We start from the raw sequence: 27,594 nt of genomic DNA on the forward strand, positions 1-27,594 counted from the left end.
TATCAACAGAAAAGAAAATATAGACGACAGTAAAGTCATGCCAGAAAAATTACAGCAAAGAGAGGCTGTGAAAGACAGATCTGTTCTCAGAATTTCACATTTATTTCTGTACTACTACTTGAACTCAGCTGTGCAGCCATAATCCAGCTCATGTCCAGCACAAAGAGACTGAGTGAATGTGGTCTGGACTCTGTGGAGGAGAGTCATGGTCTCCGAGACGCTGTAGAAGGACAGAATACCTACTCTGTGATCCAGATACACTCCCACTCTGGAGGACTGAGGACCTGAGATTGAAATTAAGATATTGTTATGTCTGTATTTATAACCACTGTCAAAACACAACAATGCCTAAGATGTGTCATTGTTCACAAATCCACTTTAATATACTGCTCTTCTCATATTTGTACATATTTGCTACTGAAACTGCAACCCCACTCCACTCCACCTCCCAGTAACAATGTCCAGTCAAACTCTCTCTACTCAGGACCTGAAGACTGTGGAGGTAACTTGGTTAATTTCCACTTTCATCTTCATTACTGAGTCACTTATAAGTGTTGCTTTTCTGTTTCCATCAGATATCAAAAGACGTGTGTTTGCTGTGTTTGGATCCAATGTGATTTGATGTGAATATTGTAAGAACTCAGATCTGGTCTTGGGCTCTGCTTGTGGCAGTAAAACATCCACTTCAGTCAGTGACAGTTCGATTTTTGTCCATTCCTCACTAAAAATGTCCTGTAGTTTATCTCTGGCCTCTGACACAGCCACCATCACATCCTTAAAATGAAGTACAGGACGAATATCGATTCACTACAACATGACAAAGGGGGATACTTGCGTAGAAACTGGATGGGGTCCTCTGTGTGTGAGAGTTGCTCCAGCTAGTTAGATCAGTAAAAATCTTCTCACTGTCCCTCACTGCTTTATCAGCAGCACGATTGATAGCCTCCACATCTTCCTGAAGCACTTTCACATCTTCCTCTCTGTCCTGGATTCTCTGCTGAATCAGTCATTTCTGCTGCAGTTGAGACAGTGTCGTGGCCTTTATGTTCATCCATGGAGCAGAGAATACAGATACACTGCTGATCAGTGCAACAGAAAATCTTCATTATCTCATTGTGATGAGTGCAGATGTTCTCCTGAAGCTTCTTGGAGGGGTCGACCAGCTTGTGTTTTTCAAAGGCAGCGGATTCATAGTGAGGCTGGAGGTGTTGCTCACAGTAAGAGACCAGACACTGCAGACAGGACTTGAGAGCTTTCATCTTTCTCCCAGAGCAGAAATCACAGGACACATCTCCTGGTCCGGCATAGCAGTGATCAGCTGGAGCAGCTTGAGGTTCTGTCTTCTTCAGCTCCTCCACTAAATCTGCTAACATGGTGTTTTTCACCAGGGCAGGCCTCGGTCTGAAGGTCTGTCTGCACTGAGGACAGCTGTAGACTTTCTTCTGATCTTCTTCATCCCAGTGGCTTTTTATACAGTTCATACAGTAGTTGTGTCCACAGGGAATAGTCACTGGATCCTTCAGTAGATCCAGGCAGATGGAACAGCAGAGTCTTTCCTGGTCCATCTGAATTAGTTGCTGCGCCATTTCACCACCCAGAGACAGCGAGTGTCAAATAGTTTCACTTACTCACTTAATGTTGGTAACACTCATCTGTCAGGGACACAAGAAGCATGTTGAATGACTGGTTTGTACTTAAAATTAGGGAGAGGAGGGAGGGGTTATCAAGTTTTGATAGATTAAAGCAAGTTGCTGGTTGTTCTAGGCCATGTTCAGGACATGAAGTGAAGAGTTTGGAACGTAAGACTGGATGATCCCCCCCTTAAAATACATCCTGCTCACAGTACATGACCTAAGCTCACTGGTGAAACAAGTACTAGTTATCTTTTAGGGCGACTGCCCGTTACAACTTTTCAGAGAGCACAACACCCCCCTTTGTGTTTTCTGTTTTTATGAGGTTTTCTTTTAAACTTCAGCATGGCAGCCTGACAGGAAAGGAGCCAGTTGGGAAAGGAGAAAACTAAAGTGCTGTTTTCACATATCTGTCTCCATTCGTGGCCCCTTTACTGGTTACTTTGATTTTTAATTTGATTTATTCACCACCAGGTGTCCCCCTTGGATTACTTTTCCCTCTGTGACGCATAGACCTTTTTCACAGTAGACATCTTGACTTGTGATATTGAGGAAGCCATTATGTTACTACTAACATTTACAATGGCTCAGTTCTATTCAGTCCAGGTATCTGGGACCAGTGTGCTTCAGGATCAATTTCAAGGTCCTTTTATTGGTTTATAATGGTCTTAGACCTACTTTTTATCAGATTTGCTTTTACACTATGAACCCTCTAGAACTGTCAGGTCTTCAGGCAGTAGCCTTTTAATTATCCCCACAGTCAGAACTTGTATGAAAAGCGCTATACAAATAAAGTCTGACGTTGAGCCAGCATACACAATACCAGGACCCTAAAACTGAAGCAGTTCACCATTAAATCACTTGTTTTATTATTTACAGCTGTTCTTTTCCAACTGTAATATGCCAAAATGTCTGCAATATTGCTTGACTTATTCTTTTTACCTGTGTAATTTCTTCAGTTTGTTCAGGCCATCACCGGTAACTCATCTTCATTTCTTACATTTTGGGACTGTCATCTATTTGTTGATTTCTAAACCTTGTTAGTTTAATTCCTAGGAAATATGTTTTAGTTTTTATGTTTTGTGTTTTGTATTTTTAAGCCTACATTCATCAGGACAAAAAAAAAAAAAAAACAAATCACAGATAGAAACACCTTCTTATATCTTTGGCTTTTACTCATTGTTTGTTACTAATTTATCCTGTCATATTGCACTTTACTCTTTTAACTTTTTTCTATTTTCTGTGTACCACCACTGCTGCACTTTACTAAAAATAAAAATTTGTAAAACATTTTGTGATCTGGCAGGCCTGAAGAGTCACAGTTGGATGTTCAAAAAGTTGGTTTTATTAACACAAAACTGAAAAATATAACCAAAAAGTTCTGGGCCCATAAGAGAGGTCCACCAAACAGCACTTAACTCAGAACACACCAACTGAACATCAAATGAAAGGGAACATACACAGACCAGCCATAACATTGTGAGCACTGACAGCTGAAGAGAATAACACTGATTATCTGGTTATCATGGCAGCTGTCAGTGAGTGGGATATATTAGGCAGCAAGTGAACATTTTGTCCTCAGAGTTGATGTGTTAGAAGCAGGAAAAATGGGCAGTGTGAGGATTTGAGCGACTTTGACAAGGGCCACATTGTGATGGCTAGACGACTGGGTCAGAGCATCTCCAAACCTGCAGCTCTTGTGGGGTGTTCCCGGTCTGCAGAGGTCAGTACCTATCAAAAGTGCTCCAAGGAAGGAAAAGAACCAGAGGCAGGGGCATGGAGACTCATTGATGCACGTGGCGAGTGAAGGCTGGCCCGTGTGGTTCGATCCAACAGACGAGCTACTGTAGCTCACACTGCTGAAACAGTTCATGCTGGTTCTGATAGAAAAGTGTCAGAACACACAGTGCATCACAGTTTGTTGGTATGGGGCTGCAGAACATTATGACCACCAGGGTGCCCAGGTGGTAACAATGTTATGGCTGATCAGACCATTTAGAAACAAAAGTGGTAACACAAAGACATAACCTGACTGCACTTGATGGTTTTAACTGAAAACTACAACTCAGGCCCAGTTTAACTATAAATAAACTGTAGTATGATGTATGAAACAATTGTTTTTTTATGATTTATTTGATTGCTGGTGTATACAGTATATAGTGTGAATGTAATGTGCATAAGTTAAAGGTCAACAAACCAAATCAGTAAATGAATCATTAAGTATAAAGTATAAAGGTGAGTGCTGGAGGGTTCCCTGTCAGTCAGCATGGTGCTTCCATCACACATAGATAAAAAAAGAAACACACCACAGCAGAGAGCAGCAAAGATAGAAACTACATCAGTTTGTTAACTTAAAGCATTTATTGCCTCATTAATGGCTCTTGTCTATTTGGGCTCACACAACTCAGAGGAGGATCCAAAACCAACAAAAGTATAAAACTATAGAAATTAAGGTAAGGGATCATACTATAAACTAGGTTTTTGGAGAAGAACAGAATTTAGTGTCCCCCTGACTTAAACCTATAAACTACAGTGGGTACGGAAAGTATTCAGACCCCTTTAAATTTTTCACTCTTTGTTTCTTTGCAGCCATTTGCTAAAATCAAAAAAGTTCATTTTATTTCTCATTAATGTACACTCAGCACCCCATCTTGACAGAAAAAAAAACAGAAATGTAGAAATTTTTGCAAATTTATTAAAAAAGAAAAACTGAAATATCACATGGTCATAAGTATTCAGACCCTTTGCTCAGTATTGAGTAGAAGCACCCTTTTGAGCTACTACAGCCATGAGTCTTCTTGGGAATGATGCAACACGTTTTTCACACCTGGATTTGGGGATCCTCTGCCATTCTTCCTTGCAGATCCTCTCCAGTTCTGTCAGGTTGGATGGTGAACGTTGGTGGACAGCCATTTTCAGGTCTCTCCAGAGATGCTCAATTGGGTTTAGGTCAGGGCTCTGGCTGGGCCAGTCAAGAATGGTCACAGAGTTGTTCCGAAGCCACTCCTTTGTTATTTTAGCTGTGTGCTTAGGGTTATTGTCTTGTTGGAAGGTGAACCTTCGGCCCAGTCTGAGGTCCTGAGCACTCTGGAAGAGGTTTTCTTCCAGGATATCTCTGTACTTGGCCGCATTCATCTTTCCTTCAATTGCAACCAGTCGTCCTGTCCCTGCAGCTGAAAAACATCCCCATAGCCTGATGCTGCCACCACCATGTTTCACTGTTGGGATTGTATTGGGCAGGTGATGAGCAGTGCCTGGTTTTCTCCACACATACCGCTTAGAATTAACGCCAAAAAGTTCAATCTTGGTCTCATCACACCAGAGAATCTTCTTTCTCATAGTCTGGGAGTCCTTCATGTGTTTTTTGGCAAACTCTATGCGGGCTTTCATATGTCTTGCACTGAGGAGAGGCTTCTGTCGGGCCACTCTGCCATGAAGCCCCGACTGGTGCAGGGCTGCAGTGATAGTTGACTTTGTGGAACTTTCTCCCATCTCCCTACTGCATCTCTGGAGCTCAGCCACAGTGATCTCTGGGTTCTTCTTTACCTCTCTCACCAAGGCTCTTCTCCCACGATTGCTCAGTTTGGCTGGACAGCCAAGTCTAGGAAGAGTTCTGGTCGTCCCAAACTTCTTCCATTTAAGGATTATGGAGGCCACTGTGCTCTTAGGAACCTTGAGTGCTGCAGAAATTCTTTTGTAACCTTGGCCAGATCTGTGCCTTGCCACAATTCTGTCTCTGAGCTCCTTGGGCAGTTCCTTCGACCTCATGATTCTCATTTGCTCTGACATGCACTGTGAGCTGTAAGGTCTTATATAGATAGGTGTGTGCCTTTCCTAATCAAGTCCAATCAGTTTAATTAAACACAGCTAGACTCCAATGAAGGAGCAGGACCATCTCAAGAAGGATCAGAAGAAATGGACAGCATGTGAGTTAAATATGAGTGTCACAGCAAAGGGTCTGAATACTTATGACCATGTGATATTTCAGTTTTTCTTTTTAATAAATTTGCAAAAATTTCTACATTTCTGTTTTTTTCTGTCAAGATGGGGTGCTGAGTGTACATTAATGAGAAATAAAATGAACTTTTTTGATTTTAGCAAATGGCTGCAATGAAACAAAGAGTGAAAAATTTAAAGGGGTCTAAATACTTTCCGTACCCACTGTATAACTGATTAATTTTTATTGCAATACAGTAATCTTTTGTGTGTCTCTGTAAAAATATTGATTATAGCCCTTTTGAGATCAACAAAACGTTAAGTCAACAGTTTTCATAGGGACTAATTATTGACAGTGTGTAGTTACTATGCTTTAATTACTTTGCATGGCTAAAAACAAGTAGGGGTGTGTTTTTGTAATTTTAGTGAACTGACCCTTGAAATTATGACAAGACACAGTATAATCTGCTGAAACTGGCACACAACAAAAATATTTTCTAATTGAACAGCCTTGGCTGGATAGCAGGTTTTCACAGGATGGCATATTGTTTGGCATGCAGTAACGCGGGAGTTATATGTGACATGTTTCACAGAGGACATTCAAAAATGTTACTGACCTCTGGATGATTTTAAAGCTGTAAGTGTAAATATTTTCACAACCGCTTCACAGTTAGGACATATTCCCATTGATGTACTGGGACTAAAATTCATTGACATAAAGAGGCTTCTCGGGCACGAGTAGACAGTTTTTTGGCAGTAATTTGAACACAAATACAGTTTTTGTAACTATGGCTGCACAATATGGTAAAAACATCTTAAATGTGATTATTTTGACAGATATTGAAATTGCAGTATGATTCAGGATTAGTGTGGACATTAGAATTTTTGCATTACATATTTAATTTTCACTGAAATAATATCTGTACCAAACAGATATGTGGTCTTAAATCTGGAGAACAAGATTTGTAGGCCAGGGCCTCTCTGTAGATCCACAATACTTACAACGCTGTTTGTCACACATTCTACATTTAAAACTGTCGCTTCTGTGATTTGCATATTGCAAATGGAGACTGTCCTACCTCACACTAGCAGCCAGAGTCCGAGCAGTCCACTGAGACTCTGTCTGGGACTCCATCTTTGTCTAAAGTCACTGCTTGCTAACAGGGGTCACAGCAACCTTGCCCCTTCCACCAGGGAATAGATCCGTCCATTACGCGCATTTAGCATTGATTTTGTTCACATACAATCAGTAAATCCTTACATCAGCTAGGTTCAATATTTCCATCTACATATTAACTTTAGCCATACAATTACTCTCCTAAAGCAGTAGTTCATCACTATGGTGAGAAAGATCAAAGACTGTCAAACTAATGATAATGAAGCAGCTTTAAAGCACTAATACATATAATTATGTGAGTTTACAGAGGAAGAAGAAAGCATGGCTCTGACGGCTGATCCGACAGGGGCTCTTTAGTGAGGCAGGTAAAGGTGTACAAAAAAAGATATCCAATCTGCCACCCCTAAAAAATCGCCGGGCCGCCCCAGCTGCCACCCCAGTTTGGTGTCAAATGCTGCTAAATTTAACACATAAATCTGATTTATATTTTTAAAAAATAACGTGTTAAAAATGGTAATTAACACATCATAATAATCATTGATTAATTGAATTAAAAAAACTGGAAAAATGTCAGAAAGATTTGTAAACAAAGATTTGTAAATAAAACAATTTATTGATTTCTAATGCCACCTCTCACTAATGTCCCACAATAATGTAAGGTTTTTCATTAAAAAAATATTCATTTGGAATTTTCCATGCAAATGTTGATGTGATTGTTTGCTGTTATTTCTATATATATTTCTGCCACCTCTTAAAGTCTACATGCCTCCCTCTGGCCACCCCATGAACATTTCTTTAGATCCACCCCTGTCTGGGTCTAACAAACCTATTCAATCTGGATCATATACCAGCCATGGGAGGCCTTCTTCCCCACACATAAGGCTTATACATGACACGACCAGAGGGTGCTAAAGTAATAGTATGGACTCCATTCAAACATGTCAGAGAAAGAGAAAAGTGTATCTACATCATATACATGCACCTACAAATCCTGAAAAAAACCCAACAAATACCAATAAACGATTATATTCAACAAAATGTCCATGCCCCAAAATGTGTGAAACAAACTTCACAAACTAAAAAAATATATATACAATAAAAACAAACCAAAAGGTACATGAGTAAAAGACTTAGTTTAAAAATCTCAGTTTGACATTTTTAAGTATTTCTTTTTTGGGGGCTTTTATTGCCTTTATAGTAGCGATAGCTGAAGATAGACAGGAAAGGGGGACAGGGAGAGGGGATGACACGCAGCAAATGGCCACAGGTCGGACTCGGACCCTGGGCCGCTGCAGCAAGGACTCAGCCTCAGTACATGGGTTGCCAGCTCTACCCACTGAGCTAACCGGGCGCCCCTTAGTTTGACATTTAGTTGTCTGATCCCCTGCAGAATGGCCAAACAATTCAAACAAGTGCTGGTTTCTATTGCAAATCAAAATTGGCCTGTGTAAAGGATGATTAAACATATGCAATTTTTACAGATCGAAACATATATTTTGCTGCAGTGACAATTCCTTTTTTCATCATAGTTTCACTGACACATAACATATTATATCAACAGAAAATGATTTCTTATATATTGTCACCAAGTTTTAATGTAATACAATTCTATGTTTAAAATAAAAATGTTTACTGAGTCACTTACCGAAACTTAAACAAAATCAACAGAAGATCAAAGATAGAAAACAGGAAAGTGACGCTGTTTGATTATCAGGTCATCAGATGGCAAATGCAGAAAATCACAGCAGAGAGATGAGAAATCTATTTCAATACAACACAGAATATCACTCCATCCACCCATTCATTTCTGTCTACTTGAGCTCAGCTGTAGATCCATAACCAACCCAAAGTCCAGCACAGAGCGGCTGAGTGAATGTGGTCTGGACTCTGTGGAGGAGAGTCATGGTCTCAGAGACGCTGTAGAAGGACACAATACCTGCCTGTGATCCAGATACACTAATGTCCCCCACTCCACTCCACCTCCCAGTAACAACGTCCAGTCAGACTCTCTCTACTCAGGACCTGAAGACTGTGGAGGTAACTTGGTTAATTTCCACTTTCATCTTCATTACTGAGTCACTTATAAGTGTTGCTTTTCTGTTTCCGATATCAAAAGATGTGTGTTTGCTGTGTTTGGATCCAATGTGATTTGACGTAAATATTGTAAGAACACAGCTCTGGTCTTGGGCTCTGCTTGTGGCAGTTAAACATCCACTTCAGTCAGTGACAGTGAGATTTTTGTCCATTCCTCACTAAGTATGTCCTGTAGTTTATCTCTAGCCTCTTATATTGTGGGATCATTACATTTACATAATGTACATAATTTAATTCCTAGGAAATATTTGTTATGTTTATATAATAATTGTTATATTTGCTCTAGAACATCCAGGAGGAACCAAAAACTATCTATTTTATGATTTTTTAAATGTATTCTTTTATCGTGTTGGGCAGCACCTAAACTGCACTCAACAGTAAGTGTATTGTTCAGTAATGATAGTATCATCATGCTGCACAGATAAAATGTTTTATTTATGGTTCTTATATTGTACGCTATTTTCTTTTTTAATATTTCTGATTTCTCTTGTCACATACACCGTTTTCAGTTTTCTGTGTTTCTGCTGCTCTGCTCTTGATCACTTTTTAGAAAAACAATTTAAAAGTGACAAACATATTGTGACCTGGCAGGTATAAGGAGTCACAGGTAAAATTTCAAAACTTTTATTTACCCACATTTACACAAATGAAAGATATAATTTAGTAAATATAATCAACAAAGTCCTGGGCCCATAAAAGAGGTCAACCAAACAGAACTTAACTCTATGCCAACTGAACATAAAATGAATAGAGAAATAGAGACCATTTTGAAAAACCAAAGTGGTAACACAAAGACATATCCTGACAGATAGTTTGTCACACTATCTGGGAAATTGTAAATTGTTTGGAAAAAGGCAGGCACTTTCAAAAAAGAGTGGTAGTTGATTGGATGAACCTGTCAATCACAAGCGACCCTAAACCAATCCGATCAACAAACCATATAATGTAGTCTCATCATCTCAACATATTTTCTATTGATAAAAGTCTTCAGTGCTGTTCTTTACTCTCCAGTTCTGATATAACTGATGTTAATAGCATCTGCGCTAACCTCTCTATTAGCTGCCATTGTTGTTTTTAAGCCACCACACACATAGCATCAAACCACGCCCGTAGCTCGAGCTGGCACTGCCAGTAGTTCCTCATAGGACACTGATTAGTTAGAGTTTGAAAGCACATCACCACTGCAATTAATCAAAACTAGACCTTGCCAGAAAAGCCTATGTGAGCTGGAACACTGAAGTCTAAGTAACCGGCAACTTCTGTTCTAAAGTGTGTACAGTTAGTCAGTGTAGTGCAGGGGAATAGTCCATTAGGCGCATTTAGCAGCATCTTGCACTCTGATGGAGCATGCTTTTCAAGTGGTGCTGATAAACATGAAAAAAAAATCATTCATCTGGGTCCAGGGGCGGATTTTAAAAAATGCCTGGCCATCCCAGTTTGCTGTCAAATGCTTTTAAATTTAACAATTAATTCAGATTCATTTTCAAAAAGTGATGTGTTAAAAAAATGGAAATTACACATATAATTTAATGATCTGTTATGACCACATTTTAGAAAAATGTCTGAAGATTTAGAAATAAAACAATGTATTGATTTCTAAAGCCACCTTCACTAATGTGCTGTAATAACATATATAAAGAACAATAATGTTTTTTAGTTCAAATTTCCAAGCAACTATTGATACATGTGATTGTTTGCAGTTATATCAGAAATATATTTTTGTTTTCTACATGTCACCCTCTGGCCACCCCATGAATATTTCTTTAGATCCACCCCTGGATAGGATTGCTGTCCTGAAATCTTCTTTTTTGGTCCCCCTATATCGTAGTCCACAAGGGCATTCAAGGTGATATACCAGAAAGGAAGTGTTGCAGTTTGTGAAGTGATTTATCTTTATGTCTAGTACACAAGTATGTGAACTGGAGCTGCAACTGAGATTAATTGTTTGGTCAATAAAATGTAAGAAAATATTGAATAATGACCATCACAACTTCCTAAATTCCAAGACGATGACTTAAAATTGCTTGTCTTGTCAGACTAACAGCCCAAAATCCAAAACTGATTCAGTTTGTGACCACATACAACCAAAACCCTCACAACTGAGAATCTGGAATTAGGGAATGTTTGGCACTTCTGCCTATTTGAGCTCAGCTGTGGAGTCATAACCAACCCGAAGTCCAGCACAGAGCGGCTGAGTGAATGTGGTCTGGACTCTGTGGAGGAGAGTCATGGTCTCAGAGACGCTGTAGAAGGACAGAATACCTGCCCTGTGATCCAGATACACTCCCACTCTGGAGGACCAAGGGCCAGAGATGGAAGTGCTGATGTTGTTATGTCTGAAATTATAAGTGTTATTGTGACAGTCTAATGTCCAAGATGTGTCATTGTTTCCAAATCCACTTTCATATACTGCTCTTCTCATATTTGTGTATGTGACTGCTACTGAAACCGCGACCCCACTCCACTCCACCTCCCAGTAACAACGTCTATTCAAACTCTCTCTACTCAGGACCTGAAGACTGTGGAGGTAACTGGGTGGAACTTTGCTAAATAAATCCAGTGTCATCTTTAACGTCTTAAATATTGAGTCTGTCGTCACTGTTGCTTTTCTGTTCCCGTCAGATAATAACAGCTCTGTGTTTGCTGTGTTTGGATCCAGTGTCATTTGGCATGAATATTGTAAGAACTCAGCTCTGGTTGTGGGCTCTGCTTGTGGCAGTAAAACATCCACCTCAGTCTCTGTCAGTGAGATTTTGGTCCATACATCACTAAGTAAGTCCTGTAGTTTATCTCTGGCCTCTGACACAGCCACCATCACATCCTCAAAATGCCGTACAGGACGAATATCGATGCTGGGTGAGTCTGTAGACTTACTAAGACATGTCAGTGAGGGATACTTGTGTAGAAACTGAATGTGGTCCCCTATGTTTGAGAGTTGCTTCAGCTCGGTGTCTTTCTGCCTCAAATCAGTGAGCTCCAGCTCTATTGTCTTCTGAAGCTCTTTGATTTGACTCAATTTACATTTCTGCTGGAATCTAATCTGCCGCTCTATATAAGAACTTGTGTTTTTAATTAGGTTGATCAGATCTGTGAAGATTTTCTCACTGTCCCTCACTGCTTTATCAGCAGAGCAATCAATAGCCTCCACCTCCTGCTGAAGCTTCTTCATATCTTCCTCTCTGTCCTGGATTCTCAGATGGATTTTTTGCTGACTTACCCCAAGTTTTTTCTGCTTCTCAGTCATTTCTGCTGCAGCTGAGACAGTGTTGTGGCCTTTATGTTCATCCATGGAGCAGATATAACAGATACACTGCTGATCAGTGCGACAGAAAATCTTCATCACCTCATTGTGACGAGTGCAGATGTTCTCCTGAAGCTTCTCGGAGGGGTCAACCAGCTTGTGTTTTTCAAAGGCAGCGGATTCATAGTGAGGCTGGAGGTGTTGCTCACAGTAAGAGACCAGACACTGCAGACAGGACTTGAGAGCTTTCATCTTTCTCCCAGAGCAGAAATCACAGGACACATCTCCTGGTCCGGCATAGCAGTGATCAGCTGGAGCAGCTTGAGGTTCTGTCTTCTTCAGCTCCTCCACTAAATCTGCTAACATGGTGTTTTTCACCAGGGCAGGCCTCGGTCTGAAGGTCTGTCTGCACTGAGGACAGCTGTAGACTTTCTTCTGATCTTCTTCATCCCAGTAGCTTTTAATACAGTTCATACAGTAGTTGTGTCCACAGGGAATAGTCACTGGATCCTTCAGTAGATCCAGGCAGATGGAACAGCAGAGTCTTTCCTGGTCCATCTGAATTCCTTGCTGCGCCATTTCACCGCTCAGAGTTGGAGAATGTCTGGGCTGAGATATTTGGACTGAAGGCATTCAGTGCATTTAAGTGTACAAGATAGACGCCTTATCAGATCAGACTTTGATTCATTCCTGGTCGATGAAACGGTCTGTTGGACTTGAGTTGTGTTTATAGGCCCATTTACAACATAGAACAAAGATTAACTAACTTAGAACTTAGAAACTTACTGCAATGATGAATATTCACATGATGTCTACATCCAGCCATCTCAGCAATGCAGGTTAGTGTGTTTGGAGCTGTGTGACATTATCAGGTTTCAGTCGTCTATGCTGCAGAAGACACTGATCATTCCCACAACTGCTTGTAGAATTTACCTACAGCCATTATACAGAAGCAGTTAAGATCTGTTTGGCTCCTAATTAAAAGAGGTGCTGCTGTGCACTAACCCTGTGAGGCAGCTGGGTTTCGTAGTTGATCTGTTTGCAAACAAGTTAAACTCCTCCCTAACCAGCCAAAACCACTAACAACTAATTAGTACAGCAAACATTTTTACTTGTCAAGGCAGGAAAAGAACAGGTAATAACATTATTGAGGCTTCAGTTCCATTTAGTGTAGCAGTAAACCATGTTGGTGAGTGAGCTTGCACAATCCTAGAGCCCTGAAACTGGCTCACCAGAATGGATTGCTGCCATCATTAAGGTTATTACCTGTTCTTTTCCTGCTTTGACAAATCAGACATTCACAGCGCCCCCAGATCCAACTCATTTTGGTGAATCGCTCACTTATTCTCTAACCATGAGGTGGCTCTAGTAAACATATGAAGGAGAAAACATTACTTGATTAAATTCTGCATCAGCATCATCAATATAGTCGTGAGCATGTCAGCATGTTAATGATAGCATTTAGCTCAAACCATCCACTGGCATGGCTATAGACTCTTTGAAGAATAGAATTGTTTCATCTATGACTCCTGGTGGATTCCACCGTTTTCTTTCAAGATTCCAAAATTGTTATTAGTTTCCAGTACAGGCATTATTGTGCACCTAAAGGTCATCTACTAAATGCAACCTCTCTAAATATCGGAAAACGTAAATAGATAGGCAGCAATGAGGACACCTTTCGTACTGTAATTTACTGTTGGTCACTGCCTCACAAAATGTCAGTGTTTTGTAGAAACATGGTGGTTCAACATGGGTACTCCATAAAAGGTGACCCATTTGTACATAAAAACTTTCATTCTGAGGTAACAAAAACACAACAATTCCTGTATTCATTTTCACTAATGACAATTTCTGCCAATAGATCCTCCTAAATGTTACACACTGGTACTTTAAATAAAATATGTTTTGAGGAGACATAGCTCTTTATGTACCAAAATAAGTTGAAGGTACTGAAACATGACTTTTTAAATATTACATGTCATTTTAAAAAAATATATAAAAATGCACAGTAAAATAAAACACTAATTTCAGATTGCTAAAGGTGCCCTTGGCTTTTATTAACAACCACATGATAAAATACCATCACATGACAGAGCAAAGTGTTGCTGGTACAACCAACAGCAGTCCTCATCTACTGCTGGCATTCATTCAGTAATAAAAATACATTATCTACATACAGTAATGAAAGGGATACAGTAACAGTCAGAACAGGAATGTGTCAGTATTGGCTTAGCACTGGTTAGCGGATATCCTAAATTTGAATTTAGGACTGGAAAAACACAAACATCATCTTTGGGTTTGTTGTAAACAAACAGTGACACACACAGAAGATCCTCATTATTCTTTTTTTTAAACCACTGAAAGAATGTGCTATTCAACTTTGAAGAAGTTAAATCAATTGAAAGAAAACAAACTACTAAGACATCAAATCAAGATGAACCAAGACCCCCTTGCTGTGTCTCCCCATTAGAAGTAAGGAGGACTTGAATTTACAATCCGTAAATTGAAAAGGATTTGCGGCACTGCTGTTTAAGGAAGACTGCGAGTGGGTTTACAGCACCCAGGAAAGTAAAGAACAAAAGCTGAGGCATAGAACAAATAATATTAGGATCCAGCTTTGAAAGAGGCATTTAAAAGATTTGAAGGCTGAAATGAAGTTGTAGTCCCTCAAATTAGAGACTACAACACCCATCTGTAAGGACACTTGGGACATTTGATACAGCAGAAGAGAAAAGACCACTATTCACAACTTATTTTTAAATTAAGACACACTTTATAACGTCCGATCACCTTGCATATCCACATCCCACCATTATGTATAGTAAAACATTAAAAGAGCTTACCTTGACATGTTTAGTTTTAGCCCATTGTTTTAATGTGAGGGACAATGTTTGCATTTGCATCTCAATGGACAGAAATAAAACTAAACCAACAGATGCTGTGGAAAGATTTCATGTAGCTAACGGACAAACTGACTGGACTTCTATATTCTTTCATTTGAATAAAACACTAAACATATCAAGTGCTCAGACATTGGGCTAAAACTGTAAATGTCAAAAATGATCATATTGAACAACATTATGACTTTATATCCAGCCACAGTAGTGGTGAGCAGGGACTAAAAATAAAGCTTTTATTTTAAAAATCCTGAGTTAAACAAACATTGTCAGTCACACAGTCGCTGTATGACCTCAAACCCCGGTAACGGTGGTCGTGTCTTCGGTGAGCTTTTTTTTTTTTTGCATTTGATTTTTAACAAAGGGTCTGTGCATAGCGGAGGAACTGGAGTCAGTGGAGTCAGGATCACAGACTGGAGCTAAAACACCTTCAATAGCAATTCATTATCACACCGAGCTCATCATTTCATTTCTAAAAGAATCTTCAGGAGTGCTTCTTTTCTTCCATCACCTTTTAAGGCACTTAAATACCCCAAAGGAGGAGGTCCCTTTGTTTCAGTGCAGAGCTCCTGATGTTGACCATTTCAGCAGCGACTCCACAGATGAGAATGAAAATAAACCAAGCGCCCCTTGCAGTTTCCTCAATGTGTCCGACCCTGCTGACAACAGTCCTGCTCCACCTCCCTCTCAGCCCCCATCAGATGTTTTCTGCCTCTCTCTGGGGAACCTCCCTGATGCTGTCCTGGGGTCCCCCACGGGTCGGGGGGCGCCGCCGAATACTCTGGCCGGATGAGATGAGGTCAGCGTAGCCACGGGAGTGAGAGAAGGCATAGGCGGAGCGGCGGGAACGCCGGCCACGCTGGAAGGCTGGCGGCTTTTTCTTCTCCTCCTCTTGCATCTCCATCTCGTACTTCTTCCTGTTTCTCTGGACCTGCGGGATGATGGGAAATAAGCAGGTAACATTAGAGAAACAGTGCTGTTATTCATTCCCCTTATATTACATTATTTTATGACTGTTTCATTTAAAACTTGTATTGTTCTTTCAAATTGCAGTTGGATTAAACCGTTGGACTTTTAATCTCATCCTCTCCACGATTCAATTTGATCCAATTACTCTGACACGTCCATGAATTTAACAACTCATACTTAAGTTTTTATTAAAAGGTCATTTAATAGCTGGTTTTGACAATATAATTATTTAGGACTTTTAATCCCAACAGATGGCAAAACATTTTCAATTATATTACTGTACAAATATGGTGGCCCACACATGTTAACATTTTAGACTTTAAGGTTGCAAGACAAATATTTTTTTGTTTTAACACAAATTATTATTTGAATAAAATATCATCCCTCCTGAGACACAGTGGAAGCTCCCAGTCTTAAAGTGTTGTTGGATTTGATAGTTGCTGAAAAGCAGCATCTCTGCTTAACTACCTAAACAATGTTAAGAGAACAAACTTAAAACAGGAAAAAAAAAATCTACCTAAACAAACTTGGATGACATCTATAATTCCCGTTTTTTTACACGTCCTACAAGGAGTTTTAAGTGAAACAGAAACAGTTTTAATTTAATAATTGATGCTGATGGTCTTGTTTGTTCATTTAGGTCATATCGAGGCAAGAAGATTCTTAATGCCTGTCACAGGGCGGGATTTGGTCGGACAGAGTTGTGGAAACATTCCTGCTTTTGTCCACAGGGGTCACCAGAATCATCACAAAATTAAAGTTGCTTCTAGATTTTTTCTCTTAAGTACTGAAATGTTGCTACCATAAAACTTCATAGTCCTATTATCTTACTGTACTATAGATATTATATTTGATGCATTACTTTCACCAGTTTCCACTGTTACAACTGTAAGCAACCATTAAATGAGTCTTACAATATGGATTCATGGATTATTGTTCTGATATGTTGTGCAAAGCAAAGAAGCCACATGCACATTTTCCTGATACTGGTGATAATTCATGTAGGCCCAACAGCAGTTCTGTAGGTTGACTCATTGAGGTCTCACCTTGTCTCCTACAGAGGGCCAGATGGTTTTATGGAGGAACTGAATGCAGATGACGGGCAGCAGGCTGATGCCCACAGTCAGGATGATGGTTAACCACAGGTAGGGCTGACGAAGAGCATTCGATGCTGCGCCTACAAGCACAAAATATACATGTTAACACAGTCACATGTACTGTATGATATCATGCTAGAAGACTGAGGCAAAAGCTACATGTCCCAATATGATAGTATGATGAGGAAAACAAACATACCCCAATAAATACCACAGTTATTTTGGTTTTAAATGTTTATCTTGCATACTTGGACAAGAACTAGGTTAAATTTATGCTTTACACAATGCTCGAGTAATATCTCTGGCAATGGGTTTGGCTTGGGTTTCCAAATCCAATTAAGAGATCTGCTAACATTACATACAGTATGAAATGCTCACAGCCAGAACCAGCACCATCACAGTATATGGGTCAGTCCTGAAAGTGGCTTTTTAAAACCTTTACCCTTCAATTCTTATTTTTGGGTTTCTGCGTTAGTAATAAAACGAAGAAAAAAAATACAAATGCGTTATTCTCTTTGCAGCTTTTAAAGAGTGTTTTGGAGTAGAGCCTATAAAGACAGCCAACTGCGTCACACTGTGGTGAATGGTTGGTGACTGGTTGGTGACTGACCGGTGAAGGTGAACGCTGAGGGGAAGAGGACGTGGATCCCAGCACTGTGGATGTCAAACATGATGCCAAAGTAGATGGCTATGCTGCCCAAAACTGCAAAGCAGTTGACGAAGGTCCAGTAGGAGGTATCCAGAGAGATCTGACGAACAAGAGATGAAGATAACAGAATCAGCAGGCCATTCACATAAAATGAATCCATGACATGCTCATCCTCTAAACCTCTTAAAATGCAGTTTTCCTCTTATATTTCTCCTTGGGTAGCTTTATGGTTGGAACAATCATCTTATTCCACAGTGGCAGTAGCATATGTATTCTTGATTTCTGATTCAGTGCTTAACCAAATATTGATATTGCTTTTTTTTTTATTTAGCAACACAAATACTGATGTGTGACTAACCTGCAGGTTGACAATAAAAACGAGCGACGAGGCGGTGACGACGGCAAAGGACTGGTAGTCGGAGGGGGCTTCTCCGTCCTGCCCCATGGTCTGCAGGAAGGCTCCGTAGGGGATGAAGAAGATGATGAGCGAGACGAAGATGCCGTGGAACAAGCTGATGAAGAAGTTCCTGTAGTTGAACAGCGTCCCCTGCTGGCCGGGCAGGTAGAGCTTGGGGAATTTCAGGCTCAGTTTGTCGTTAACGTCCTGCAGCGGGAGGAAGCAGACGGGTCAGTTAACAGAGTTCTGGATAACTTCGTACTGAGCAGAAGAGAACAAGGTAACAAACAAAAAGTGCAGAAGTCCTGGATGTAATTAGTGCCAGAGAATAACTAAAAATATCTCTCAGTAATAGTTACTTGAATCTGTAAAACAAACATTTGCTTAAAAAAAGACTTAATTTTTAGGAGCAATAAAAGTAAAAAATTCTACTTGAGATCAACCCGTACAATATCAACTACCTACTAATAGGAAATGCTTGATGATATTTTGGGCTGAAATTTATACAAAAGATGTGAATGCCATGTACCAATTCACCTGCCAATGACCCTTCTCTGTACCATTCTTTGTGTCTACCTAAGCCTGTTTTTACCTGGTCAAGAAGTCCAACGAGTAGAACAGGTAAGCTGGAGTAGCAGAGATTGTAGAGAGTGATGAACCAGTCTTCATAAGCGACCTGCAGGAAAATAAAGATTCAGTGTCTGGTGGCGAGAATAACTGACATATGCTGGGATGAGGTTGCATGCATCTGGGAGTAGTATTCATGATGCTGGGTTCATAATGTGATTTTATTCTTTTTTTTCTTTTTTTTTTTAAACCAAAATGAGACTGAAAACAAATTATGAGTGAAAAACATTCTTTTAACTCTCAGACAAAATCTAGAATATATATTTTCTCGTATATTTTCTTCACTCAATTATAGAATCCTTTTTTATCTCCGAGGTAGGGTATCTCTTGGCCATATCTTGTCTGTTATCTTCTTACCCTTCCCATTTTTTTACTCAGGGAAGCCAAAAAGCTGCCACACGAGTTTAAACAGGAAGGTCTATTGTTCATTTTACAATCTTTACCTGCAGCCGCCATGTCTTTGCACCTTGATGTACTAAGTGATATACAACATCGAACAAGCAAAGTCAAGTTAGTAGATAGCTCCCTCTGCTATTTAAAGAGCGTATCCTGGCATGTCAGAACTTTTTGGCGTTTTTCTCACCTAATTTGACAACTTTCACAACAGCTCAGTGATGTTGACCAATAAGAGCACAGAAAGCTCTTCCATAAACACCTGCAGACAGGACGATGTGAGAAATGATGTTGGTGCAGTCAGGTGAAAAAGTGAAGTTGGCCCCTGGCCCATTTGGATATTTGTATTGGTTATTTATTTTATTTAGTTTTAAATACAAATGCAAAAGAATTACAAATAAAGACTTTTATTTATAGAATCAGAGCATGAAAGTTAATTTCTGTCTTTGAGTAGCAAATAAACTGGGCCAACTGCCAAGTCAGCAAACAACTTGCTCCATTAACAGAGACCATGAGGTGCACCTGAAAAGCTCCAGAAAAAAGTAGTAAGTGGATCTATCTGATATCATCTTTCATGTTCTAGAAGCGCTGCAGAGAGTGCAGCTCGATGTAACAGCTCCCGCTCCGCCTCTTATTTTTTCGCCTTAAATCTTACTACTTCTTTATTCCTTCTTAAATAGCCCTGTGTTTATTGTTATAAATAGACCGCCAGTGTTGGTAGTTAATTTTTTAGCCGTAGTTGAACTTAGTTTTTTTTATATATGAACAATGTGTAGGAATGTGGACACAACAACCACCACACAACAAAACACCGGAGGTTATTCACGTGAGGACTTCCTACGGTATCGGGATTTACGTGTCGCATGCCCGAGGGAGATCCCGGTGGAGTTAAGGAGACGAAGGAGAGGAACCAGAGCAGGCACGTTGGTGAGGACCAAGAAGACAGAGAGACGGTGGAAATACAAGCCATGTCTTCAGTCGGTTGTCATGGGAAACGTACGCTCGCTGAACAACAAGATGGACGAGCTCTCGGCCCTGGTCAACGGACAGCGAGAGTATCGGGAGTGCAGCATATTATGTCTGACGGAGACATGGCTGAATGACATTACACCAGACTGTTCAGTCGAACTAGCCGGCTTTTCACTAGTTCGGGCTGACAGGAAGAAACAGAGCGGTAAAAAGTCTGGAGGAGGGCTCGCTGTCTTTGTGAACTCCAACCCTGGACATGTCATGAAGGTAGAAATCTGCACGCCCGACAATGAACTGCTGGCCATAGGGTTAAGGCCATACTATCTGCCCCGTGAGTTTTCAGCCACTGTTGTCGTCGTCATTGTTTACATTCCTCCATCGGCAGTAGCGGCGCACGCCTGTGACGTCATCCACTCCACCGTTGCAGACCTGCAGACACGTCATCCCAGGGAAGCTGAAAGACATCATGGACAACCCCTCTCATTCTCTCTACGCTGAGCTGAGGCAGCTCAGGAGCATCTTCAGCTACAGACTGACCCAGCCCCGAGCCTTAAAGCGGTTTGGAGGTTCATTTGTACCATCAGCCATCAGACTCCACAACGCCACAGCACCCAGTACCTCCAGTACCTCCAACCCCCGCAGACAAAGACTGTTTAAAAACTCCTACCTACAACGCACAAGCCTTTTGCACTATTTATATTTAATTTCCACTTTAGTAGTTTTAGTTTAGTTTAATTTTCTGCTCGTATTTTGTGTATCTATTATGTATCTATGTCCTACTTGAACAACAAATAGTGTATATACACTTTAATTTATAGTTTTTATATCTTCTAATATTAATATTAGCAATATTTTTACTGTGATATTCTTTGTTTTCTGTTTTTGCGCTGCTTTGCCCTACTGCTGCTGTGTCAACCTGAATTTCTCCTTAGGGGGATAAATAAAGGAATATCTTATCTTGAATTAAGATTGTTTTGCTGAACTATTTTTAGGAACATGGTGACCAGATCGACATGAAATTAATGGTGGATATGCTTGGTCCTCAAGGATGGAATATAATAATCCAACGGTCAGGTTACTATCAAATATACTGATCAATCAGTGCATTCATGTAATTAATAATTTTATTAACCCTGAGATGTTGCCCGTTCTGGATTTCGGAGTAAAATCGAAATATTTGGGACTAAATAGACCATGACTTAAATCATCGGTCAAATGCTGCTATGCTGCTGACCTGTGAGGAGTATCCGCTGAAGAAGGAGTACCAGAAGTGGACCAGTGTGAAGGCGAAGTTCTTAAAGAAGAAGAACCGCAGGAATTTGCACATTCGGATGTAGGACCAGCGTCCGTGCACCAGCAGGAGGCGCTCCAGGTAACGGAACTGAGCAAAGGCGTAGTCGCTGGACATGACGGCCTGCATCCCCTCCTGACCACTGATACCAACACCAATGTCTGCAGCTGGAGGGACAGAGGATGGGGAGAAATTACAGAATGTAAACCACATGAAAGCGTGTCTTAACGCAAGCAGGGATCAATCGTGTCCTTACTCTTGATCATGTTGACGTCGTTGGCTCCATCTCCGATGGACAGTGTCACAGCTTTCTTGTACTTCTTCACCAGACTCACCACATTAGCTTTCTGCTTAGGTGTGACACGACAGCAGATGACTGCCTCGCACTCACAGGCCATGTCCACAAAGTCAATCTGCAGAGACATTTCACCATGTTTGTTAGAATGTAATCATGTGCTTCAGTGTGCCTACATATCTCAGTTTAATATATCATTTATTTCACTGTACCTGTCTCAACTCCTTCTCATAGTCGTCCATTGGCTGTCCGTCCTGAGGGTTGCTGGGAGGCGGGCGCTTTCCCAAACGACGAAGACGCAGGCGGCGGCGCTTCTTCTTCTTTTCATACAGAATCTCGTTCTGAGAAAATGAAAACAGAATAATATCAGCACAATCCACCACGTTGGTTGGTGGGAAAATAAAGAATTTACCATAATTGTTTCCCCATAGCCGCATTTCTAAATACTAAACTGAATCATTTGTCATCATTTTAAAATTATTACTCTTAAACGGAACCCACCAGCCATCCTCCGGTGATGATGAGAGCGTTTTTGCCAGGCTGAGGGAAGAAAGGCTCAGCAGGTTTCTTTTTGCCTCGACGGGTAGTTGGAAGCTCGTTTCTCCTGTTGGCCTGACGAATCCTCAGGTTCTCACTGGAGACATGGAAATAACAGACAATCTCTTAACCTCAACAAGGACTCTGTGGCATTGTGCTTGGGGTGAGAGAACAGCGAGGGATTGGTATGCAAGATAAGGAGAGAGTGGCTGGTTGATTTGACCAGTGGTGAAAATAAATTTATGATAGAAGCAACATTATACAACTGTTCTAACAGCTTCAAAATCATTTTGATGCTATACTGACTTTTAACAGGGGCAATAGAGCTTCTGTCATTTTCACTCTATTCCTGTATAGAGCCTGACTGATATTTTTCAGACCAATACTGAATTTAGAGAGGACATGTATGTATGTGTCTGGAATGAAGAAAGAGCACATTCTTTTCTCAGACATTAAATAGAGGGGAAAAAGAAACTTCTCACGTACAACATGAACACTCCATTATTTATAGTACTGTTTTAGGTTGTGACATTTTAAATTCAACTCACTTGACGTCTTCTCCATAGTGGATCTGCATGTCGTCTGTCAAAAGTGAACAAGAATATCCAATGTTCTCTGCAGTTTCTGCGCAAAACATAAAACACATTAAAAAGTGAGAGGAGATCGCTTTATGCAGATGATTTGTTGCAGTATATTTCAGATCCTTTGTCATGCCTCCCTAACCTGCTGGGCACATTGAAAGGTTTTGGGAAAATATCAGGTTAGACCTATATAAGGCTAATTTTCTGCCCCTGTTAGATGATCTGAAACAGGATATTAAACATTGGGATTTGTTGTCTCTTTTCCTGAGTGGAAGGATCAATAGCGTCAAAATGAATGTATTGCCTAAGTTCCTTTATCTGTTTCAGAACCTTCCCATATTTCTGACTAAATTCTTCTTCAGCTCCATAGATAAACTCATATCAACCTTTATCTGGAACAAAAAAAAAAAAAACGCATACGGAAATGCATATTGCATAGACCGCGTCTCCAGGGTGGCATGGCACTTCCCAATTTTTGTTTTATTATTGGGCAGCCAACATTAGTCCACTGTTGTTTTGGATGTCAGATATAGACAACTCAAATACCCCTAAATGGCTAACCTTGGAGCATACTTCCTGTGGACCCTCTTCCTTATCAGCTTTATTGTGCACTGAACTCCCACTAGTAAAGCCCATCTCTTATCATCACACCTTTAACCCTGTTGTGGCATATTCGGTAAAAATCTGGAATCAGTTCGGGAGATCATTTGCTCTCAGCAGCCTAGTAGATATATTTAATATCCCTAGATCCCACTTCTTTAGATATCTACAATTGCGAAATTTTATAGCCTCACGTTCCAATTGCTTTCCCTTATGTTCCTCAGTATCTTTGTAAGACTCCATTTTCAAGCTGGGGAAAAACTTAAAGCAGTTTATAGGTAAGCTATATGGCCTTCTCAATTTATTTCAATTGTCAACTTTAGATTATCTCAAACAGAAATGGGAAGAGGATTTAAATGAACAGATTCCAGATGCAGTGTGGCAGAAAGTTATCAGGAGGATCCACACATCATCTATTTGTCAAAGACATACAGTTGTACAATTTAAAAATGCACCAACTTCACTGGTCAAAGGTTAGGCTGTCTAAAATCAGACCAGAGTTAGACCCTACTTGTGATCGATGTAAGCAAGCTCCTGCAACTCTATTACACATGTTTTGGACTTGTCCAAGACTACACCACTTCTGGCAGTCAATTTTCAACACTCTCTCTAAAATATTAATGCAGCCAATAGATCCATCTCCTCTTACTGCTCTATTTGGTGTCACTCCACAGGGTATGAATTTAAGTACTTAGAAGTCCAATGTGGTGGCCTTTGGTACACTACTGGCCAGACGACTGATTCTGTTCAGATGGAAAGACCCTCTTCCTCCTTCGTACTCCCACTGGATTAAAGAGACTATGCAATATCTGAAGCTAGAAAAAATAAGATACTCCCTACACGGGTCTGTTTTGAAATTTTATGTAACCTGGCAGCCTTTATTTACATTTGTGGATCAAATGGAAATGTAACCCTATAATACATGTGAACCTCTTATTTGTGTTGTTACATATGTTCTTTCCAGTGTTTACTTCAAAAGACAGAGCCACTAAACTGTAACTGCATTTTTATATCATCCATTAACAGCAGCATTATTTAATTTAGGTTCTTTATGTAAAACCAATTTATTTTTTTTAAAGAAAGGCAGGGTAACCATTGGTGTTTTTATATTGGTGTATATTTATATTAAGTACAAGTCGACTAACAGTAAGACTCCTCTCTCTCACCCTCCTCTTTTTCCACCAAATTAGCAGAATCGTTGTAATCAAGGAAGCATCATCAACAGAAGGCAATGCACAATGCACAACCACGTGTAGAATGTGAAACGTTCACTTCGGTTCACAAGGAAAACCTGATATTTTTCGGTTCCAGCTGAAAACGAACCTTTTTGCTTCTGAACCAATTTATTTTCGGTCTAGAAGCCTCCAATGGTTAAAAACTAGGTGTGTAAGCCAGAAGAGAGGCACTTCCCTGTTGGTGAAAAAGGAGACACTGTACCTTTCTTATCTCCAGTCAGGACCCAGATCTTTATGTCAGCCTTGGCCAGTGTGGCAATGGTCTCTGGTACTCCGTCTTGCAATTTGTCCTCAATGGCTGTTGCCCCGATCAGCTGGAGAGGGATATAGCTACTTAGATATGGCTGAGGGTCACAGTTTTTAAACTTATACTTAAAACGTTGTGGCTTCTTCCAAAAGAATACCCACACGCATTTTATAGGCTTCTCTGGTGTTGGTGTAAGTTATAGGGAAACAGAAAAAACAACACAGAGTTGCTTATTCTGCTAAGGTCAACAGAAAAGAGAAAAACAAGAGCCAGGATTCAGTTCATTTTTACTTTTTTTTAAGTATGCCCCAGTTTCCCCTCTAGACATGTATTACAATATACAGTACATGTATATAAACAGTCTGCTTGGAACAATAATGTGTTTCTGATTTTTTTCCACTGCAAATGTTGTGCATTTCTAAAGATTTCCTGCTGGACACAAGATGTCTCCTACTTCACTGTAAAGTCCATTCTCAGTGGATGTGCACTGGTGGATTCAAGTTTCTACATCACACTGTACAAGTTGCTGGAAGTTTTGTTTTCAACTCACCAACAGGTTGCACTCGATCTCCTCGTACACCCTGTCGAGTGCAATGTCTCTGTCGTACATGGCTAACTGTGCGTCTTTGTGTTTCCTGGACCAGGCTTCATACTCGTCTGCGCTGATGTCTTTGTAACACAAGCACAGCGTCCGTAGGGTCGCATTGGCAAAGATCTGAAGCACAAAACACAGAACATGTTGCCTTACAGAGAAACAGCTACATACATGCATGTCATTGTATCACATAGTGGGTCTGCTGTGCTAAAAAACTGCAGTGAAATGTAACGATAGAATGAGAATAAATCCATGCACACTCACATCCAGGGCTGTCTGGGTAGTTTCCTTATGTCTGGAGTTAGGGGCAAGTCGCTCATAGATGACAGTGTCTGCTCCTTTACAGTAGAGACGAATACGACCATCAGGAAACTTCACTAAAAGGGAAGAGAAGAGACAGCAGGACAGAGGATCAAAGGCGGGACAAAGTCATGCTTGCAAGTCTTCAGCCTCGGCTCTGAATTCTTTACTCAAATCCCAAGTCAAGACCTGTGTTAAACATGTTTCAAGTTCTAAACAAGTCATTATTTGTTTGTCTGATGCTGTGTTCTGCCAAATGCACCATTCCCTCCTGATCAGGCAATGTGACTGGCTGCTGCTGGATTCACTGATGTGTTTTGATTTAGTCAAAGTTAGGTCAGCAGAATTGTGACTTCAGTATTTAGTGGTTTTGCATCAAGCTAAAGTCAAGCAAAGCTAAAACTGCAAGACTGTTTACATCTTAAAATACTTTGCTTCAAAACTATTATAGCCCAATAATGGTTTAGCCTGTTTAAAGCAACACAGTGTGGAAAGCTTGTTTAACGTTATGCTAGTCTCAAAAACTAACTTTTACTTAAAAAATAGATGTATTCTATATATTTTGTATTGGACAACATTTGTGGACTGTAAAAACTAGATGTTTTGTTCTTATTTTGGTAAGAGTACTCCTTCACTCAAGAGTGAAAATAAGAAAACTGGTAAATCCCAGAAATCAATGGCTACTAACAAAATAACAAATCATGGATACAAACATAAATAAGATCCTTTTTTGTATGCATTAGGCATAATGTTAGTACTCTAGGATCCATTCTTGGTTTTGGTATCTTAAAGTATTAAGAGCATTGTCAGACCTATCATTTAACCACTAACTTGGTATTTTTATGAAATATTCTGACTGAGTTTTAGTGTGAATTGACTGCAGCTCCCTTGTTGAAGGTATATTACCGTCTGGTCAAGCTACATAGCAGGTTTTGAGCAGCCAGCTAGTCACTACTTTTTATTTCTGTATCTATGTCGTTTGTACAACAACAGACCCAGAAATGACATGTGTTTGTATGTGAGATAGAATGTGTGTGTCTGTGCACTCTTACAGATGATAGTCATGCGCTTGCGGTCAGAATTGAAGTCGAGCAATGCCAGCATTTCGTAGGTCATCTCCTGGTCCATTTCCCTGATGGTGATGGTGTCCTGTGTACGAGACAGAAATACGAAGCCAAAGTTCCTGGCGGCAGTCACCAGGGCGCCCTCATCAGGAGACGCCGCTTGGTACACCAGATCACCTGAGAAAAAGATATGAACCAATACATGAAGATGTCGAATATCTTCAATATTTCTTCATTCATAGGCTTGATTGGCAGGTTTCACTGCCTTGGTGGTTGCCATTCACTCATCACACCTTAGCTTCACTCAGGCTTCTTCCCCTTTGACCAAAACTAGGATTTTAGGCTTACCGTCATTGTGCTCTACCATGACAGTGTGGCAGAGGGAGAGCAGTTTGAAGAACTCGGTGACATCTTTATCCTTCCTGGAACGGATGCAGGCAACCAAGGAATGATCCATGAACTCAAACCTTTTGTCAGCAAGCTGGTTCCAGCTCCAGTCTACCGGCTGAAGGGGGAATACGGAAAAATGGTTGTCAAGACCATAGTACAAATAATCTGTACCTATTCGGATGACATGGCTGAAGTGATATTTTAGACCACAAATGCAGATAATCATCCATCACCTTTCAGTATTGTGTAATTCATCATTTTAATCAACATCTGAAAATTGGCTTCATTGAGCAAAGTATAGTATAAAAGAAGGTGTCACTTTCCATAAGTCAGTATAATTTTATTCTATCCTACAAAAGAAACATTCATTGAATATTTAACAGTGTGTCAGATTTTACATAAATTATTTTGGAGCTAAACGCTTCTTCTAAAGTAAGTGTAT

At 40.2% G+C, this 27,594-nt stretch overlaps 3 protein-coding genes across 4 annotated transcripts in view; all 3 read right to left on the minus strand.

The window, feature by feature from the left end:
- Positions 1-320: 320 nt before the first annotated feature.
- Positions 321-12,646, minus strand: LOC127370174 (tripartite motif-containing protein 16-like). Of its 2 annotated transcripts, none has more exons than XM_051411976.1 (2): positions 8,665-12,646; positions 321-445 (listed from the first exon to the last, which is right to left on the minus strand). In XM_051411976.1, the coding sequence occupies exon 1, from the start codon at positions 12,596-12,598 to the stop codon at positions 10,916-10,918; it is 1,683 nt and encodes a 560-aa protein (XP_051267936.1). In that variant the 5' UTR covers positions 12,599-12,646; the 3' UTR covers positions 321-445; positions 8,665-10,915. The 2 variants fall into 2 exon arrangements, with proteins under 2 accessions (XP_051267936.1, XP_051267937.1); XM_051411977.1 differs by lacking the exon at positions 321-445 and adding an exon at positions 449-487 and having other exon boundaries at positions 8,707-12,646.
- LOC127370185 (E3 ubiquitin/ISG15 ligase TRIM25-like) lies at positions 435-1,586 on the minus strand. Its single transcript, XM_051411995.1, has one exon. It carries the CDS (start codon positions 1,584-1,586, stop codon positions 924-926), a length of 663 nt encoding a protein of 220 aa, XP_051267955.1. The 3' UTR covers positions 435-923.
- A 1,398-nt stretch (positions 12,647-14,044) lies between the features above and the next one.
- The window catches only part of atp8b1 (ATPase phospholipid transporting 8B1), a 36,249-nt gene continuing 22,699 nt past the window's right edge, over positions 14,045-27,594 (minus strand). Inside the window, exons 16-30 of the mRNA XM_051411961.1 lie at positions 27,111-27,267; positions 26,751-26,939; positions 25,663-25,775; positions 25,354-25,518; positions 24,759-24,870; positions 22,689-22,764; positions 22,105-22,237; positions 21,816-21,944; positions 21,565-21,721; positions 21,252-21,475; positions 18,621-18,704; positions 17,990-18,235; positions 17,593-17,731; positions 16,932-17,062; positions 14,045-15,847 (exon numbers count right to left, since the gene is read on the minus strand). Of these exons, the coding sequence (XP_051267921.1) occupies positions 15,614-15,847; positions 16,932-17,062; positions 17,593-17,731; positions 17,990-18,235; positions 18,621-18,704; positions 21,252-21,475; positions 21,565-21,721; positions 21,816-21,944; positions 22,105-22,237; positions 22,689-22,764; positions 24,759-24,870; positions 25,354-25,518; positions 25,663-25,775; positions 26,751-26,939; positions 27,111-27,267 (2,289 nt within the window). The 3' untranslated portion in view covers positions 14,045-15,613. The remainder of the gene's footprint in view (positions 15,848-16,931; positions 17,063-17,592; positions 17,732-17,989; positions 18,236-18,620; positions 18,705-21,251; positions 21,476-21,564; positions 21,722-21,815; positions 21,945-22,104; positions 22,238-22,688; positions 22,765-24,758; positions 24,871-25,353; positions 25,519-25,662; positions 25,776-26,750; positions 26,940-27,110; positions 27,268-27,594) is intronic.

This window comes from Dicentrarchus labrax, unplaced genomic scaffold (assembly GCF_905237075.1).
Source record: "Dicentrarchus labrax unplaced genomic scaffold, dlabrax2021, whole genome shotgun sequence".
Lineage (NCBI taxonomy): Eukaryota > Metazoa > Chordata > Actinopteri > Moronidae > Dicentrarchus > Dicentrarchus labrax.